General features: G+C 50.9%; 1 protein-coding gene across 5 annotated transcripts in view; it reads left to right on the top strand.

Moving 5' to 3' along the window:
• LOC144170294 (uncharacterized) overlaps positions 1 to 15,339 on the top strand; it is a 209,232-nt gene that overhangs the window by 129,806 nt on the left and 64,087 nt on the right. Inside the window, exon 1 of one of the 5 annotated variants that reach the window (XM_077699994.1) lies at positions 805 to 970. The exons of the other annotated variants lie outside the window; for them this stretch is intronic. Within the exon in view, the coding sequence (XP_077556120.1) occupies positions 879 to 970 (92 nt within the window). The 5' untranslated portion in view covers positions 805 to 878. Of the gene's footprint in view, positions 1 to 804; positions 971 to 15,339 lie in introns of those variants that run through there. 5 annotated transcript variants of the gene reach the window in all.

Raw genomic sequence — 15,339 nt, 5'->3', positions numbered from 1 at the left:
ACGACTGCAGCATCCAGTACCGAAACGACACTGCTGTGTGCGCCGCAAGGCGTCTGTTTTCCCACCAAACCTCGTATGTAGTACTTCAAGCATTGCGCAGTCCTCAAACTCTTCTGTAGTCTGGAAGGGTTTGTATGCTTCTCTTCACATCCATACTCTCTGCTCAAGTTTTTACTGATTATATAGGTCTGTTAAAGATACCTGGGTGGTGAAAATTAATCCGGAGCCCTCCACAACGGCACGCCGTATGGCCCTGGTCTTTTTCCTCGGCTCGTAAATCCATAATTTTTCGTTTCTACGCGGAAGTAGCGTAGGCGACAGCGTTTCTTTGTTGCAAACCCTGATACTGTGTGGGAAGTCACGTTGTTTTGTATATCGGCATTGTATGCGACGCCCTAACAGCTGCTAAGTACGTGGTTACGCAACGTGGTGTACATTCCTTACAAGATCATTTCGACAGCTTCTGTCGCTGTTGCGTTTTTTTCTGCTCGTGACGCATGTTTCACGCGCACAGCTACGTTTTCTTTGCAGGCCCAGCGCGTAGTATACACAAGGCCGTGTTTGCAGGAGTGGGCGGGGTTGGACAGCAGCCATGGGTCCCCATAGGCCGCGCAAGGGCCGTGGCTCGCGCACCTCCGGGGCGACGCGGCGGCGTCGACGATATCGCCGTCTACGTATGCGCCCTTCTTTGCGCGTTGTGCCGAAGATAACGGGATTCCGCAGCGCGCACTTTGGCGACGTTGCGGCCGGATTCTTGGCCCTAATCTTCCCCCTCGCGACCGCCGCAGCGGGGCTTTCGTCAGCGAGCTGTCGTGCCCGGCGTGTTGCGTATTGTTTTCGCGGCCGGGGGCCAGGTGGCACGGTCACTCGGCGCGACGATGAAGGCCCTGTGGGACACGCTGCGGCGCCGCGAACACAAGGAACGGCCGTCCGCCCTGGTCATTGTGGACACCTACCACGCCGACGATGAGTAAGACTCCGCTGCCGATCGCTCGCGCATGCTGCTGCACGATGAATGGGCATTCCACCGAGCTGTATATACAGTGCGATCGTTGCATGACTGGGGGTGGCTGGAGCGCTGGCAGCTCTGCTTCCGCATTACGCGACCGTTCTGCTCCGTGGCCCGACAACTTCAGGTTTCTTCCAAACGACCGCGGTGTTTCGTAATTATGTTCGAGCTGCTGGCGGCATGGCGAGCCCGTAGCCGGATAGTCCGCTGCTCCTTGATTGGCAGGAGTAGGCTGTTAAGAGCTCAGACGCATATTTCACGCTAACGTTGCGCTACATCCGGGTGTCACGCGCTGCGCGAGTCGCTCGGTTTCGGTTTCTTTCCACTACATCATGTCCGCCCCGATGGCGTATCTGCGGAACGTTGTAAAAAGTTGCTTCAACGTCCTCGCCAGTGCAGTAAGAAGACGCTTCTGCGCCTGTCTTGAGTCTGCTCGCGACGTCAGCCCGATATTTCGTATCGGGTATGCATTAGAGTTTGCGTGTATTGATTCCTTATCTCACTGCCCTTCTCGGCGCTCTACGCCGTGTGTGGCGCTTTTAGTCGACGTATCAAGCAGGACAGCCTATCTGTCGGCCTTTTTCCGAGCTCGCTGATACTTATGGCCCTTTTACATTGCGCAGGTCGTAAGTGGTGCCCTTGTTTCAGCTTGGTACATTAAAGTCAGTTGTAGGTAACGTACAGAGCATCTTGCTCCGGTGGGTATAAACATTTACGGTGACGTTGAAACGCCGGTTTAGAAGCACCCCAAGTAGGGAGAATAAGCTTTTTTTTTTTTCAGCATTTACTACAAGAAGGCACAAGTATAACAAACTAAATTCGGGCTGCCGAGACATGTTGGCAGGAAGGAATATGGATGTTATTGACTGTACTTTACCTGGTCCGTTACCCCAGGTCCGTCGCACACAACAAATTATTTGCCGTGAGAATTCAAGTGATCGTGTATATATATATATATATATATATATATATATATAGGGTTTGGAAATGAAGGGCTCGTTAGGAAATACAGAAAGCAATGCCGGCAGTCTACAACGCCAAACAAGGCATAGGGGAATGGTTACACTATTTTTTACCGTTAGTGACGTTACATTTTTTTTATTAATTACGTGAGAAAGAAAGAAAAAAGGGGTGGGTTTGGTCCCCACTCTGGGCGCGTGTTTTTCTTTCTTTCTCACGTAATTAATAAAAAAATGTAACGTCACTAACGGTAAAAATAGTCTAACCATTCCCCTATGCCTTCTTTGGCGTTGTAGGCGGCATTTCTTTCTGTATATATATATATATATATATATATATATATATATATATATATATATATATAACGTTATATGCTGCACCTTGCACGGAGATTGCTTAATTCAGGGAAGGCAGGCCCGGACAATGAAGCTGATAAATATTGACTGGAATGGCAGGGTGTATACGTGCGGCTGAGAAGGTACTCTACAGCCGGACTTGGTGACGTACGCCCTGCCGGCGCAACGCTCGACGATTGCTTTGTGGAAGCAAGAAAAAGAAGCGATATCCTTATCACCAGCAGCGAGTGCCGGTCTACCTGTCCTAGAGAGGCAGCCTGCTGTGTCAAGCGGGGATGCTTCTAAGGTCCTGACCTGTCTCCTCCGTAAACATCCGTGCCTTATCGCCACATATTTGGCATTCCTTCCTGATGTTGGGGGATTCTGTGCTGTTCTTTGTCTGGGATGGCACGGAAACACTTGCTCACCCGTCGAAAATCTGGGAAATGTTTGTTCTATCGGTCGATCCCTTCTCGCAGACACTTCAAAGAAAGGCGGACACTGTGCCAAGGGACGTTATCTTGAGCGCGTGGCTGTTTGGCTGCGCATGCCTGCTCGATCAATGCCTGCTGCCTCCATTTCTCAGCGCCGAATGGCTATACTAGTCGTTAGTTAGCACGTGTACTTCACTGGTACAAAAGCGGCTTTCTAGCGGTGTCGTTAACCACTTTTTCAACGAGTAGTCTTAGTCGGAGTCTCATCAGCACATTGAACTAGCGCTTTCATTCAACGCCGGTATTGTTATCGGGTGCTTGTTATGGAAATTAGCCAGAGAACGTCCTCAATGAGACTGAGCGATTTGTTTTTTTCTTTCGTACTGAATCTTTCTTGAGATTGTAAAAATGGTTCTGTGCCCAAAGTACACCGTGCACAGACAGAAACTACTATCATCTTTGTGCTAGCAGCTTGTTGCGGGACTTGAACTGAGGGCTGTTTTGGGAACTCGGTCGGGTCTCAGTCAGGCTGCACGTGCAATCAAAGCTCTCTTGGATTTTGTTCGAAGCACAGAACTCAACAGAGTGTTGCGATTGAAAATTTTGGACGCATCAAATGACATCTTTTCATTTTTATAGTTTTTATTTTTGTTTTCTTTTCTGATTTTTTTTTTCGATTTTTTTTTCTTTTTCTTCCATCATCTAGCGTAGCCGGTCAGCGCGACGGCCTCGCTGGTTTTCATTAAAGTCTCTATCTCTCTCTCTCTCTCTCTCTCTCTCTCTCTCTCTCTCTATATATATATATATATATATATATATATATATATATATATATATATATCTAAAAATGATTCCTTAAATACTTGTGGTTGTTTATCGTCATTGATTGCGGTAAGTTTCGTAGCTCAGCTGTTGATAATGGCGAATTTATACTTTGTCACTGCTATACTTGAAGGATTGTAGTTGCACAGTCTCGAAGGGGTGTTGCGGTAAAAACGTCCACCTAGTTATTGCATCTCCAGACATTGGTCTTTATATTTCTGGAGCCGCTTGATATAGTTTATTTATGTTGTGGGCGAAGCGGTCTATCATATATAATGCGTAGAAAATGTGAGGGCTTGAAATAGCGCCCTTATTTGGGGTAGTTTATCAAGCTGTGTTTATTATACTGAGCAGAGGAAATTTTATTTATTTTTTATTTAGTACATACTGCAGTCCTCTAAGGACCAAGCAGGAGCAAATACCCTTTGAAAGACGTTCTGAAAGCCTCCTGGCGTCTAGAATAATGATGTGCTGGCTGAAAGGAGGAGGATACAAAATGACGTGCGCGGTAACGGCAAAAGGATGACCAAGGGGCACAATGTGCTGCCAGAGTAACGGACTGGACGAAATAGAATGTCGTGAATTGTGGCTTGGGAGGAGAATGTGCGTGTATACGTCAGTACTAATAGTACTAGCAAGACATAGTCCCAGCAAGCCGTGGCCCCCACAACGCGCCTCTGCAATCGTTTTGTTTGCAGATATATATGGTCAGTGCGTGTTTTACGACAATACGATGCCATCAGCAAATGGTCATCGTCAGGTTTCTAGGAGTGTCAGTAGTATATTCTAAAGCTCTTGTGGCCCGCGCCTTACTTTTTTGTTTCCATGTACAAGCACAATTTTTGCCTTCGTTGCACGGCATGGACACGTACTCCGAACTCCCATATGTTGAATACAGTAGACTCCCGTTAAGACGAACTCGGAGGGACCATGAAAATTTGTTAGTATTATCAGAAATTCGTCTTAAGCGGATGTTTTTTGCATTGTGGACGTTACAAGCGAGCAAAAGTGTGGTTCGTCTTAACCATTAAGTTCGTCTTAACCGAGTTCGTCATAAGCGGAGTGTACTGTATTGTCCAATTGTTGTCGTTGTCACAATGTCCGTCGTCTGTTACCCGAGACTGCTTCTTCAATCAACTTTTTTTTTTCGGAGTATCGACTTTGTCGCCGTGGTACTAGGCCTTGATAGAGAAGAGACGTCAATACGCATGCGTGCGTGATGTGGCTGGAACGCCTCCACCGCTGCTTCAATGACAGGAGCTTCTCGTTGATAACAGCTCAGAACGTGTCGCGAGCGCAGTTCCCGGTTCAGTTTGCACACGCACCGTGGGGTGTGTACGCGTTCCCGCATTCTGTGCGTGCGTGTCGGGGTATACATCTCCTTCGTCGCAATCACAAGTCGTGTCGCGCGGTGTTGGCGAGCGATCGCGGCAGGAAAAAAAAAAAGGCTCATCCATATCCCGCGTTCAGAAATGGCTCGTTGCGTGTATGTCGCAAGGGCAACCGGTCGTCCCTTGGCAACAGCGGCTGTTTTGACGCGTCCAAGGCATGCATCGGTTCGCCGCCGCAGCTTTTTTCTGCGTAGTCGCGAGCTGTTCCGGCCGCCCATGGCGTGTGCGGACGGCATGGCGGGTATCGGCGTAGAACAATACCTTCCCCGTGCCTGCGCACGGGTGCCCCGCCCACCGGCGAGATAAAGGATGCGAACACGACGTTGGGCACACTGGCGGCCGTTTAGCGCAAACTCCAAGGTGCAACCGGCATTGTTGTAGCCGCCGTTGGGCCCCGAACGCGGCTCTGCCACCGAGTCGCTGGTCTACATATCTGTCCCCGCAGCGTGTTTGCCAGACCTTGGCCTGGGCGCAGAGCTCGCGCAGCCAGGACAATGCGCGAGCCTGGCGTTGCAGTACTGATTGTGGGCCCTTTGTTGCGTTGAGGTCTCCGACCGCGAACGTTCAGTAGTGTAGTGGAATGATGCGGATGAAGTGGGCAGTGGGAACGCACGAACCCTTTGGTGGGCTTTTAGGTGCGAAGCACCTTAGGACCTCACTTTGTCCGTGCCTTGGCGTCCGTGTACACAGTGGTGCGCATGCGCGAGGAGCATTGGATTGGATTGGATTAAATTGAATTGTATCAGATTGGATTGGATTAGCATTTTATATACTGTACACACGTGTTGACACTCATTTACATGCGCGAGTGGATGATGCCACGGGTGGTTTAGGGTAAGAATGATCCCCAGTGCTTCGCCCACTCGTCATGATTCACTTCGTGGAGATGCGTGAATTTTATTTTCGTATCTTCGCAATGTCCCCCTCTCCAGCTTTGACATCGTCGTTTGCCTCCGGCAGTGAGAACGGCCAAGTGTGCGTCAGCAGAACGCTGCCGGCGGCGTGCTTGCAACCGTAACGTAACTAGAAACGCCTGTGCCGAACGGGAGAGAAGCGCCGGCGTAACTTTTATTACGAGCGCCTCGATTTCAGGCGCGCTACAGATCTGGCTGGTTAACATAATTTCTGAGGATTTTCTGTCGTAACGTTGTAAAACGTGCCATGGGAAGGGCGGGGATACGGTCGCACTCTGGTTTAATCGCGTTTACGTTGGAATAATTTTTGTACCTTGATAATTTTGTACCTTGCTCTAATGTTGCGCAGTGTCCATGTATACACGACTCCGATCTAGGGAAATGGCCTTGCGTGGCGACGACTCGCGAACAGTTCGCATAAGGAAGACCGCGAAAGGCAGCAAATAAAACTTCGACTCGTGGCCAAATTCTCGATGAAACGATACGGCGAAGAACCTGTTGAGAAAATTTCGAAACAAGACTAGTATTTGTGTGTGCATGCGTTTGCTTGCGGCCGCTGTATTGGTGTCTCAGGAAGTTGCGTTTACGCGATTTCATGAACGCGATTGCGCTATGCGCTAGTCGTCGTGTTTTTCTTCTGCGGCTATTTTATTTTCCATTGTTTTTTTTTCTTCTTGTGAAGTGGATGGCCGTTTGTAACCAAGAGTCCCCTCTCCTACCCCTGTGATTTCGAATTGGAAACCCTCAAACAGCGTAAATTTTCCCTCTGGTAGTTAAGAAAAAAAAATTCACGCATCTCTACGAAGTGAATAATGACGAGTGGGTGAAGCACTGGGGATCGTTCTTACCGTAAATCACCATGAGAGTGCTTACTGCTGCTAAAACGATTTCCAATCCAATTCAATTCAATTTAATCCAATCCAATCCAATCCATTTCAATCCAATCCAATCCTCCTCGCGCATGCGCAGCACGGCTCTTCTGGAACTCTCTCTCTCTCTCTCTCTCTCTCTCTCTCTCTCTCTCTCTCTCTCTCTCTCTCTCTCTCTCTCTCTCTCTCTGTCTGTCTGTCTGTCTGTCTGTCTGTCTGCCTAACCTTTTGTGAACCTTTTATTCAGTTCTGGTTAACCTTTTGTGAACCTTTTGTTCACAGATGTTTCGATTTACACAGTGCTGTGCCGTGAGCACGGACGCCGGAAAAGCCTCGGCCTTCAGGTGCTTCGCCCCTAAAAGGAAACAACTTATGGCGGGTGAATGTGGCAGGCAAAATTCGATTCCCGCTTCGTGCTTTTTTCTCGATCGGGTGTTTCCCTAGGCCTCCACTCTCGGCATAGGGGCAGTGCGGTGTTTTCGAGAGAAAATTCCAGCATTAATGCATTTACTCTCCGTATATCCCATTGTTCTTAGACGGAAAGGGGCACGCTGGGAGGTGGTGCGCGCACGACTTCGTTTCATTTGCGGCGGTGCTGTGGCCTTGTTAGAACAATATCAAACTCCCGCCCTAGCTGCTGCCGCGCTACGTTTGCAGCGAGAGGAAGGAAAACGCTGGCTGTGTACGCGTATACGTACAGGCAACTCGCGAGAAAAACAACAGCCTGTACACTGGTCTCGCTGCGGTCGCTGGTGACGCAGGTAGTGGCGATTTTGTAAGAGAGAGCCCATTTATACTAGATACCCCCGTTCGGATCGTCTTCTCCTTGGCGGAAAGTGTCTCGTCTGCTTAGCACTGCCCCGCGGCTATGCTGTGCTCTCGGAGAGCTAATTCGGATCGCTTATTACGACAGCGGCGGTCGTTAGCGTAACGCTGGCACCGCGGAGTGCATGGCTCCGGGCGCAACTGCTGCCGCCAGACCTTAATTTTTCCTGGAACCGCGTGGCGCACCGCGTACGAGAGTGTCCTTGGCGAAGAAGAGCGAATCGGGAACACGGGATGGCCGGCCTGCTCCGGGTGAAAGCAATAACCGCCGCAGCTATGTTTTTTTTCCTTGTGTCCTCAACGTCTGCACGATTCCCGTGAGGAGCGAGTGTGCGAACGTAATCACATTCGTACCGGCCAGGATTCGGTTCAATACGCGAGGCCTGTATTATCCGTCCAGCACAATGATGCATTTTATAGCAATTGCGTAGGGGCTGGCTCACCTTAGAGTATTTGGGGGGCGTCTGTGCGCGTGCGTGCGTGTGTGCGCATCCCATGAGTACCCCGTAAGTGATCACGAGGGGTACTTAAAAGCAAAATCAGGGACGGCCATGGAGAGAAGCCGAGAATTCGAACGTCAGCAGGATGGTTTCGTGAACTGTTTCAAACTTTCACGTTACCCTTTCTGATGTGTGGCGTTTGCTGATACGCAGACAGTGGTGATAATGAGTATACTGTCTGTCTGTCGTCTATTGCCCACTGCTATCGCAGCGACCACAGCGCCGTCGCGTAGGCGTGGTGGAATTGTTACAGCGGAGGAGGTGCACCTTTATTGTGAGGGAAGGCCCTCTAGCTGAGAAGAAAGTGCTGCTCTGTGGTGACTTCAAGACAGAGGACCTGAATGTGTGTCCGTAAGAGGTTGGTAGGCCGTACGGGTGGGCTGGGTTGGCGTAGGGAACAGACTCGCAGCTCAAGCAAGACCGCTGTCTATGAAGAATTTCACAGCCAGAAGACGGTATAGGGACGTCGACAAACGTATGAGTTTGGAAGGTCACTTCTGGTAGCAATGGGCCAGTTCTAGCTTCTTGTTCCAATTCTCCTGCGTTGCCACGCGCCATCTGATAGCTACAGCGATAGCTTTGGGCGACTGCCGACGGCAACCGATTCCCGGGGATCATGGCACTGATCACTGACGCCGTGAAATGCTGGACAGGTGGTGCAGCGCACAGCCCGTCCCCTTAACAGATTGACTGATGGACGGGATGAGAACTAGAGGCCCACGGAGAACTCGTTGGAGGGATTAGAGAAGACAGTTATGGGGGGCAGAGGGTGGGTTCAGGTAACTCCCGGTAGCCCATTTGGGCAACTAGAAGCCCATTTGAAGCCTTCGTTCTGCGGTGGACATTGTAAGGGTGATGACGATGACGACCGTAGCTGGAGCCGAAATTAAGGAGCAAGACTGTTGGCCGCAGTGTTATCGCAGGACCCCACGCCGCCAACTAAAATACAAATAAGCCACGCCACCGCAAACTCTGCATGCAGCACCTGCGCAGCCTTGTAGTGGTGCTGCAGCCGTGTTAAAAATTACAACGCCGAAGTTGCTCCTATTACTATCTGCGCTGCAAAGTGAATTCCTCCCGAACGTTCGCCCACAGCCGAGAAGAAGGGGGGTGGATGTGGGAGTGGAGTGCACTGTAACCTGCTTTCGGAATCAGCCCGGAGGACATGGCCGGTTCGCCCTGGCCATTAAAAAGAGGCACCCGAAAGACGCGCGTCCCAAATGAAACGAAAACGTGTCGCGCCTGTGGTCCCCGCAATCGAGATCGGGGGCCGTGGTGTGCGCACAGTCGCCGCCGCCGTCGATTCGCGACTATTTATAGGCAGCAGCAGCAGCAGCCGCTTGCCGGCCATCTGCAGGAGGACCTCCCTTGGGCAAACTGGTCCAGCTGCTGTGGAGGCTGGAACGCCGATCGGCCACTCGAGGCGATCGCCCGTGACCGCAACTTGCCCGCGCTCTTCTCTCCGACCTTGACGCTGAGGGGCCGACGACGCGCTGCGGTTGAGCCGTTTTCTCACCGCCGCCAACGCTGAGTGAACTGGAATTACGAGCACTTTGCGTTGGGCGCTAACTACACTCGTTGTGCTCGTAACTGGTGTTTTCGCGCACACCAGTGATTGTCGTAGCGGCTGGTGGGGCGGGAGGGCGAGGGAGTAGCGGATTTCGGTTTTGCCCCGCAGATATTTCGCTATTACGGGGTGTGAATGACCGCGAGATGTCTTCGCGTATTCGGCGCATTACACGCGGCGCCGTGCTGCTACGCGTCGTGGGAGCGTAATGAATGGGCTCGGGGCTTGGTGTGCGGGAAAGTGTCGATGCTGTGAGGGGAAAAGTAAAATAAATTGAAGCCTGGTTGTGCCTGGCTTGCCTTCTGAGTGTGGTGATCTGGGCTTGCTGTTGGCAGTAGGTCAAGCCACTTACCGCCGATGATTTATCTACCCGCGTCACGCTTACCCGTATTTGCGGTTAAACGTTGCTCCCGGGCTTTCGAAAAGCTGTTCTTCGATAAATTTTGTGTGTCAGCATTTTAGTCAGGGGTCGTTAGCACCGTAGGCTTTGGCCAAGGCGAGGCTCTACATGCGTCCTGCATGGTCCTGTATATGGCCAAACCTGCATTTAATTCAAATGATTGCATTATAAAAAGGCATACTTAAAATCGCGATCGCTGGATTCATTGACTTCGCAATAGGATCCTCTATTGTTACAGCGTTACAAACACTCTCAAAGGTTACTGTGAATAAAGAAACATAATCTCGAACGGAGTAACAATTCAATCAATTTTTGTAGTTTGTCAGACAGCATGGCGGCGGGCGTTTTTTTTTTTTTTTTTTTTTTTTTTTTTGACATGACAATTTTCCAAGAGTAATAGGGACAGGAACAGCCATGGGCTGTGTCTCATGGCGATTTTTTATCGCAGTCTAAGAATTTCTGTCAGAACAATCCCGTTGTCAATTTCACAGACGTCTGAAAGTCAAACACGATTTCGGTCACTCCAATCCTACGCGAACAAAGCGGCGCTGAACGCGACATCGTTCGTGACATTCGGCTTTCATGCGGTGACAGGGACGTTGACGGAGTGCGTTAAATTGTGAAGTAAGCGTAGATTCCCCACAGGTCGAGCGTCGCGTGGCGAGGAAAAAATTGTAATTTTAGCTTCTCGGTTTCAATTCAGCATTATCCTGAATGCGGAGTAACGCGTGGGTCCTGACGTCGTTCTTTACGAGCCGCTACTCTTCTTCGGCGCTCGTCATCGACCGTTTTCCTTAGTGCACGCCGGCTGCTTCTTAGAAGTCAGTCGGAACACAGTTTGTCCTTCGACACCAGGATAATGTGTACCTTAAACGTTGTGCACGCGTCTTGAGGTGTGGGGGGAACTGCGATCTCAGATTGACGCGCGTGGCACGTTGGGTCTTCCGAATTGCATTTTCAGCTACATACTTGAAACTTGAAGCATTACGTCAAACAGCGATACGTATAAAGGTTACAAACTTCCACTCGCGCATGAAAACATGGAAATGATGACGCACCTGGCCGATGTAAATGGCGCTCTTTCTCATTTTGATACCTGCCGTTCGTAACTGCACTGTGACCGCCGGATCATATTTAACTCCTCAGCGCACACGTTGATGGAGGATTGCTGAAGTCAACCGCCAATTACTGCACGAATTTCAATGTCAAAGGCGCAGTGAAAGTACTGTTTCCTTCCACGGCCTGTTCGGTAGATTTAGTGTCGGTGCAGATATGTCTTTCATATAACTCAATGTGGCAGTACGAGGGAGGAAAAAGATAACGGGGCACCTACATAATCCTATACATTCTTTTCATTGCGCTCACCCCGGCAAAATCTGGGTTTGGGTGCTTGCTGGTAAACGTTTGGCTTTAAAAGCCGAAGGGAAGATGCTGATGTATAGAACAAAGATGTTACCTTGCGATGAAGTTCGAAAACTTCGCCGTTGAGTTGTTGCTTTGTGGTAGCTTCGTTAGCTTCGCGGATATTTGGCGTCACCTTTTCCGCCTCGGTAGGCTGCTCTGGCAGTAAGCACGGCACGACCTGTCTTGGCTTGCTTTCTCACTCCGGGACTATAGGAGCCGGAACGAACACGCAGAAGGGTGCGTATACCGTTGCTGTGCGCACGCTGCAGCGTGTTACTGGTGTTACGACGTGGGCAGTGACAAAGTGGGCCGCGTTCCTGCGGTTTTACGCACTTCACAAAATTCCCGCACTGAATAGGGTGTACCTGTAACTGTCGTATGTAAAGTGGCCCTCTGTGCAATTGTGTAATTGTGGGGTAAAGGGACTTCCGACGGACACAAAAGGGGAAAAATAACCTTAGCTTTCGATATATGTGTACAGTAATTGAACCTCTTTATAACGAACACTGATATAGCGAATTATCGGCTCTAGCGAACTAATACGAACTTTGGTTGGTCACACTTCATTTCAATGACACTTATTCTTTTATAACGAAAGTGATAGTGTAAGAGCCGCATGTACTATCGGATATAACGAAGAAATGTTTGACCAGTAGGCTGGGAAGCTACTTGGGAAAACTCCCGGCGTCCGAAACTGCAGATTTAGAAAAGACCCCTTAGTTCGTGGACACTGTGGAAAACTTCATCCTGCTCAGTACTGTGAATAGCCACCAGACAAAGATCCCATCCCTCCTCGAAAAAATAGGATCGCAGATCTGTTTTGTCAAGTGAACTTTGGGCTATTGTAATTTCCCATTTCATCTTCTGGTTCATTGAGCTCGAAATGCCCCAAGGAGAAAGATAAGGGCTACCTTGTTTATAGTAGTGTTACGAATCACCCAGCAACACGTGTTTTTCCGCATCAGCGACCACGTGGGAATCGACCATGTGCGCCCACGTGTCGGTGAATCGTACTTTCGTGTCTCGACATGCCGGGTCAGTCACCTCGCTTGGCAACGTGATTCCGGAAGCTGCCAGCGCCACACCCTTCAGGCACCTGCGCGTCGCCTTGACCTTCCCGGCTCAGACGTTTCGCTATCAGCGCGATCAGAGTTGATAGCGACCCCGGCACCTTTCAAGGACACTCTCTCCCCTCTCTCGGACGCCACGAGGGGCGAAGCCATGACTCGCGAACTATGGACACGTGTGTGTGTCTGTGATTTCGTGGCGTGTTACTCTTGGGGGCGTTTTTTGGGTATAAAAGAAGCAGCACAAACGCTGATATTCATTCCTGTCTGAGCAGCGAATCCATGCGGTCGCTCTGCTCGTGTCCTGTATTGTAACCTCGCCCGTCGGGGCATTGTATGTTTTTTTGGCTTCGGCTCACCTCTCGCTATGAAGTAAACAGTTACGTTACCCTACTGCTCTGGACTTCTTCACGGCTGCAACACCGGCTGGCCGCTCGCTTCATACACGCTACCCATCGTATGTTGGAGGCCACGGAGAAAGGATCGGGTGCCCCCGCCCGGTCGCAACAACTGGTTGGCAGCGGTCGGATGACAACTTCACCTGGAGCCAGCGGTGCGAGACCCAACACCACGGACGTCAAGGCGGCTTCGGACTTCGCAGAATTCACGGCGGTCAAGGGTGAGTGCAGGACTTTTCTTCACTGAGTTTTACCAGGCTTCTGAGGATAGCTGGTAGGGCGTCTGTTTTTGCCGCGTGGGTTATTCGCGCAAAACATTTTTGGAACAGTGGGAAAGCAGTACTCTAGACCGGCCATGAATTTGAAAGCGTTGAAAAAAACCGCAGTTGTTGGAGCTTGCAAAAGAGTTGCGCTTGGATGTTACGGACGCGCTGAGAAAGCCAGAGCTGATACAGGCTATACTCGCTGTTGGGGCTGACGATGACGAGCTGTCCGAGTGCATTGAGACGATCAATGACAGGGAGACCGCTAAACGTCAGGCTGCAGAGGCTGTGCGCCAGCGTGAGGAACGCGAGGAAAGAAAGCGCGAAGAGGAACGCGAAGAAAGAAAGCGAGAACAGGAGCAAGAGAGGCAGAAACAGGAACGCGAGGAAAGAAAGCGCGAAGAGGAACGCGAAGAAAGAAAGCGAGAACAGGAGCAAGAGAGGCAGAAACAGGAACGCGAGGAAAGAAGGCGAGAACAGGAACGCGAGGAGAAGGAACGGGAGCGACAGCATGAGCTAGAAATGAAGCGTCTAGACGTCGAGGCGTCTCGACCTAGACGTCAGAGTGGCAGCAGCGTGCAGTCTGCGGCGACTGAGCGACCTACGTTGCGAATGTGTGACCTAATGCGACCCTACAAGGTAGGAGAAGACATCGGTCTTTTTTTGGTCAACTTCGAGCGTACGTGTGAGAGGGCCCAGTTTAGCCGAGACTCATGGCCGCAAAAGCTGCTTACGCTTTTGCCAGGTGAGGCATCCGACGTGATGGCCCGCTTGCCAAAGGAGGAGGCGGAGGACTACCAAAAAGTCAAGTCGAGCCTCCTGCGTAAGTACAGGCTGTCAGCAGAGGCGTTTCGCCAGAAGTTCCGGGAAGCCGAAAAAGCTAGAGGCGAGTCGTACTCGGAGTTCGCCTACAAGCTTAAGGCCAATATGGAAGAGTGGCTCAAAGAGGCAGAAGCTTTCGGAGAGCACGACAAAGTAGTTGAGTGCTTCGGTCTTGAGCAGTTTTACCGCCGACTACCGGAGAACCTGAGACTCTGGGTGCAAGATAGGCCAGGGGTAAGTACTGTGGATCAGGCAGCTCAGCTAGCCGACGAGTTCGTCGCACGTCGAGGTGCGCAGGGGCCGACAGACGGCCAAAAAGAGTTCAGGCCGAGGCCTGATAAGTCAGGGCCGAAAGGCAGACCTCCCCGGGAAGACGGTGGAGCAAGGGATGTCGTTCTCGTGGATAGAGAAACTGGCCACGATAACGAAGAGAGAGCAGCAGACGCTGAGGAGCAGCGCAGAAAGAAAGCTTTCGAAGCGCGCAGACAGGCTGCATGTTACAACTGCGGCGAGACGGGACATTTTGCTGCCAGGTGTAAGAAGGGAAGACTAGTATTTCACGTACTACATCAGAGTGAGGACAGCAGGCAGTTTTTAGAGCCGTACGTACGGGAGCTACTCGTCAATGGTAAACCGTGCCGAGTTCTTCGTGACTCCGCGGCGACGGTAGACATGGTCCACCCTTCGTACGTTGAACCGGATCAGTTAACAGGGCAGTGTGTTTGGGTGAAGCCAGCCGTAGGTGCACGAAACGTGCGTCTGCCGATTGCAAAGGTCAGCATCGGAGGTCCGTTTGGTGAACTTGTGACGCAGGCAGCAGTATCCCCACAACTACTTCCGGAGTACAAGTACCTATTCTCAAACAGGTCGGATCAGCTGTTAAGGGAAAAGGGGTACAATTTTGAGAAACTGCCGACGAAAGAACCAGCTGGGCTCGCTGCGAAGAGCTCGAGTAACGTTAGGGTCGCCACCTCTGTGAGGAATGGCGAAACTCAGACAGAAAGCGATGATTGGGCATTTCCAGAGGCTCGCGATGGAGGGCAGCGTAAGTACACTGTGTGTAAAGCCCCTACGCTGAGCGGAGATGTTTCTTCGCCATGTTCAAAGTGCGCTGGATCACGGGAGGCCTTGAAAACGGCTGTCGACCCAAATGCGCGCAGTTCGCGGGCAACTGAGCCGTCTGTTGAGACAGGGCAGCTTGGATGTAGTGTAGTTTTGGCTGTGAGGAAGGAGAACGGGAACGCGCTTCGGTCTTCGCGTGCCGAGGTTGTCGCTGAAAGCGCGAGGGACGACGAGGTAGTGACTGTTGGGAACTGCAAGGTGTCTAATGGGCTCGTCATGCCCGTTTCACTCCCAGCT

The sequence above is a fragment of the Haemaphysalis longicornis genome, unplaced genomic scaffold, assembly GCF_048455015.1.
Source record: "Haemaphysalis longicornis isolate Haplotype H1 unplaced genomic scaffold, Haemaphysalis longicornis Haplotype H1 scaffold_2, whole genome shotgun sequence".
Taxonomy (NCBI): Eukaryota; Metazoa; Arthropoda; class Arachnida; order Ixodida; family Ixodidae; genus Haemaphysalis; species Haemaphysalis longicornis.
The sequence above is the reverse complement of the archived record's forward strand: the minus strand, read 5'-3'. Positions and strand labels throughout refer to the sequence as shown.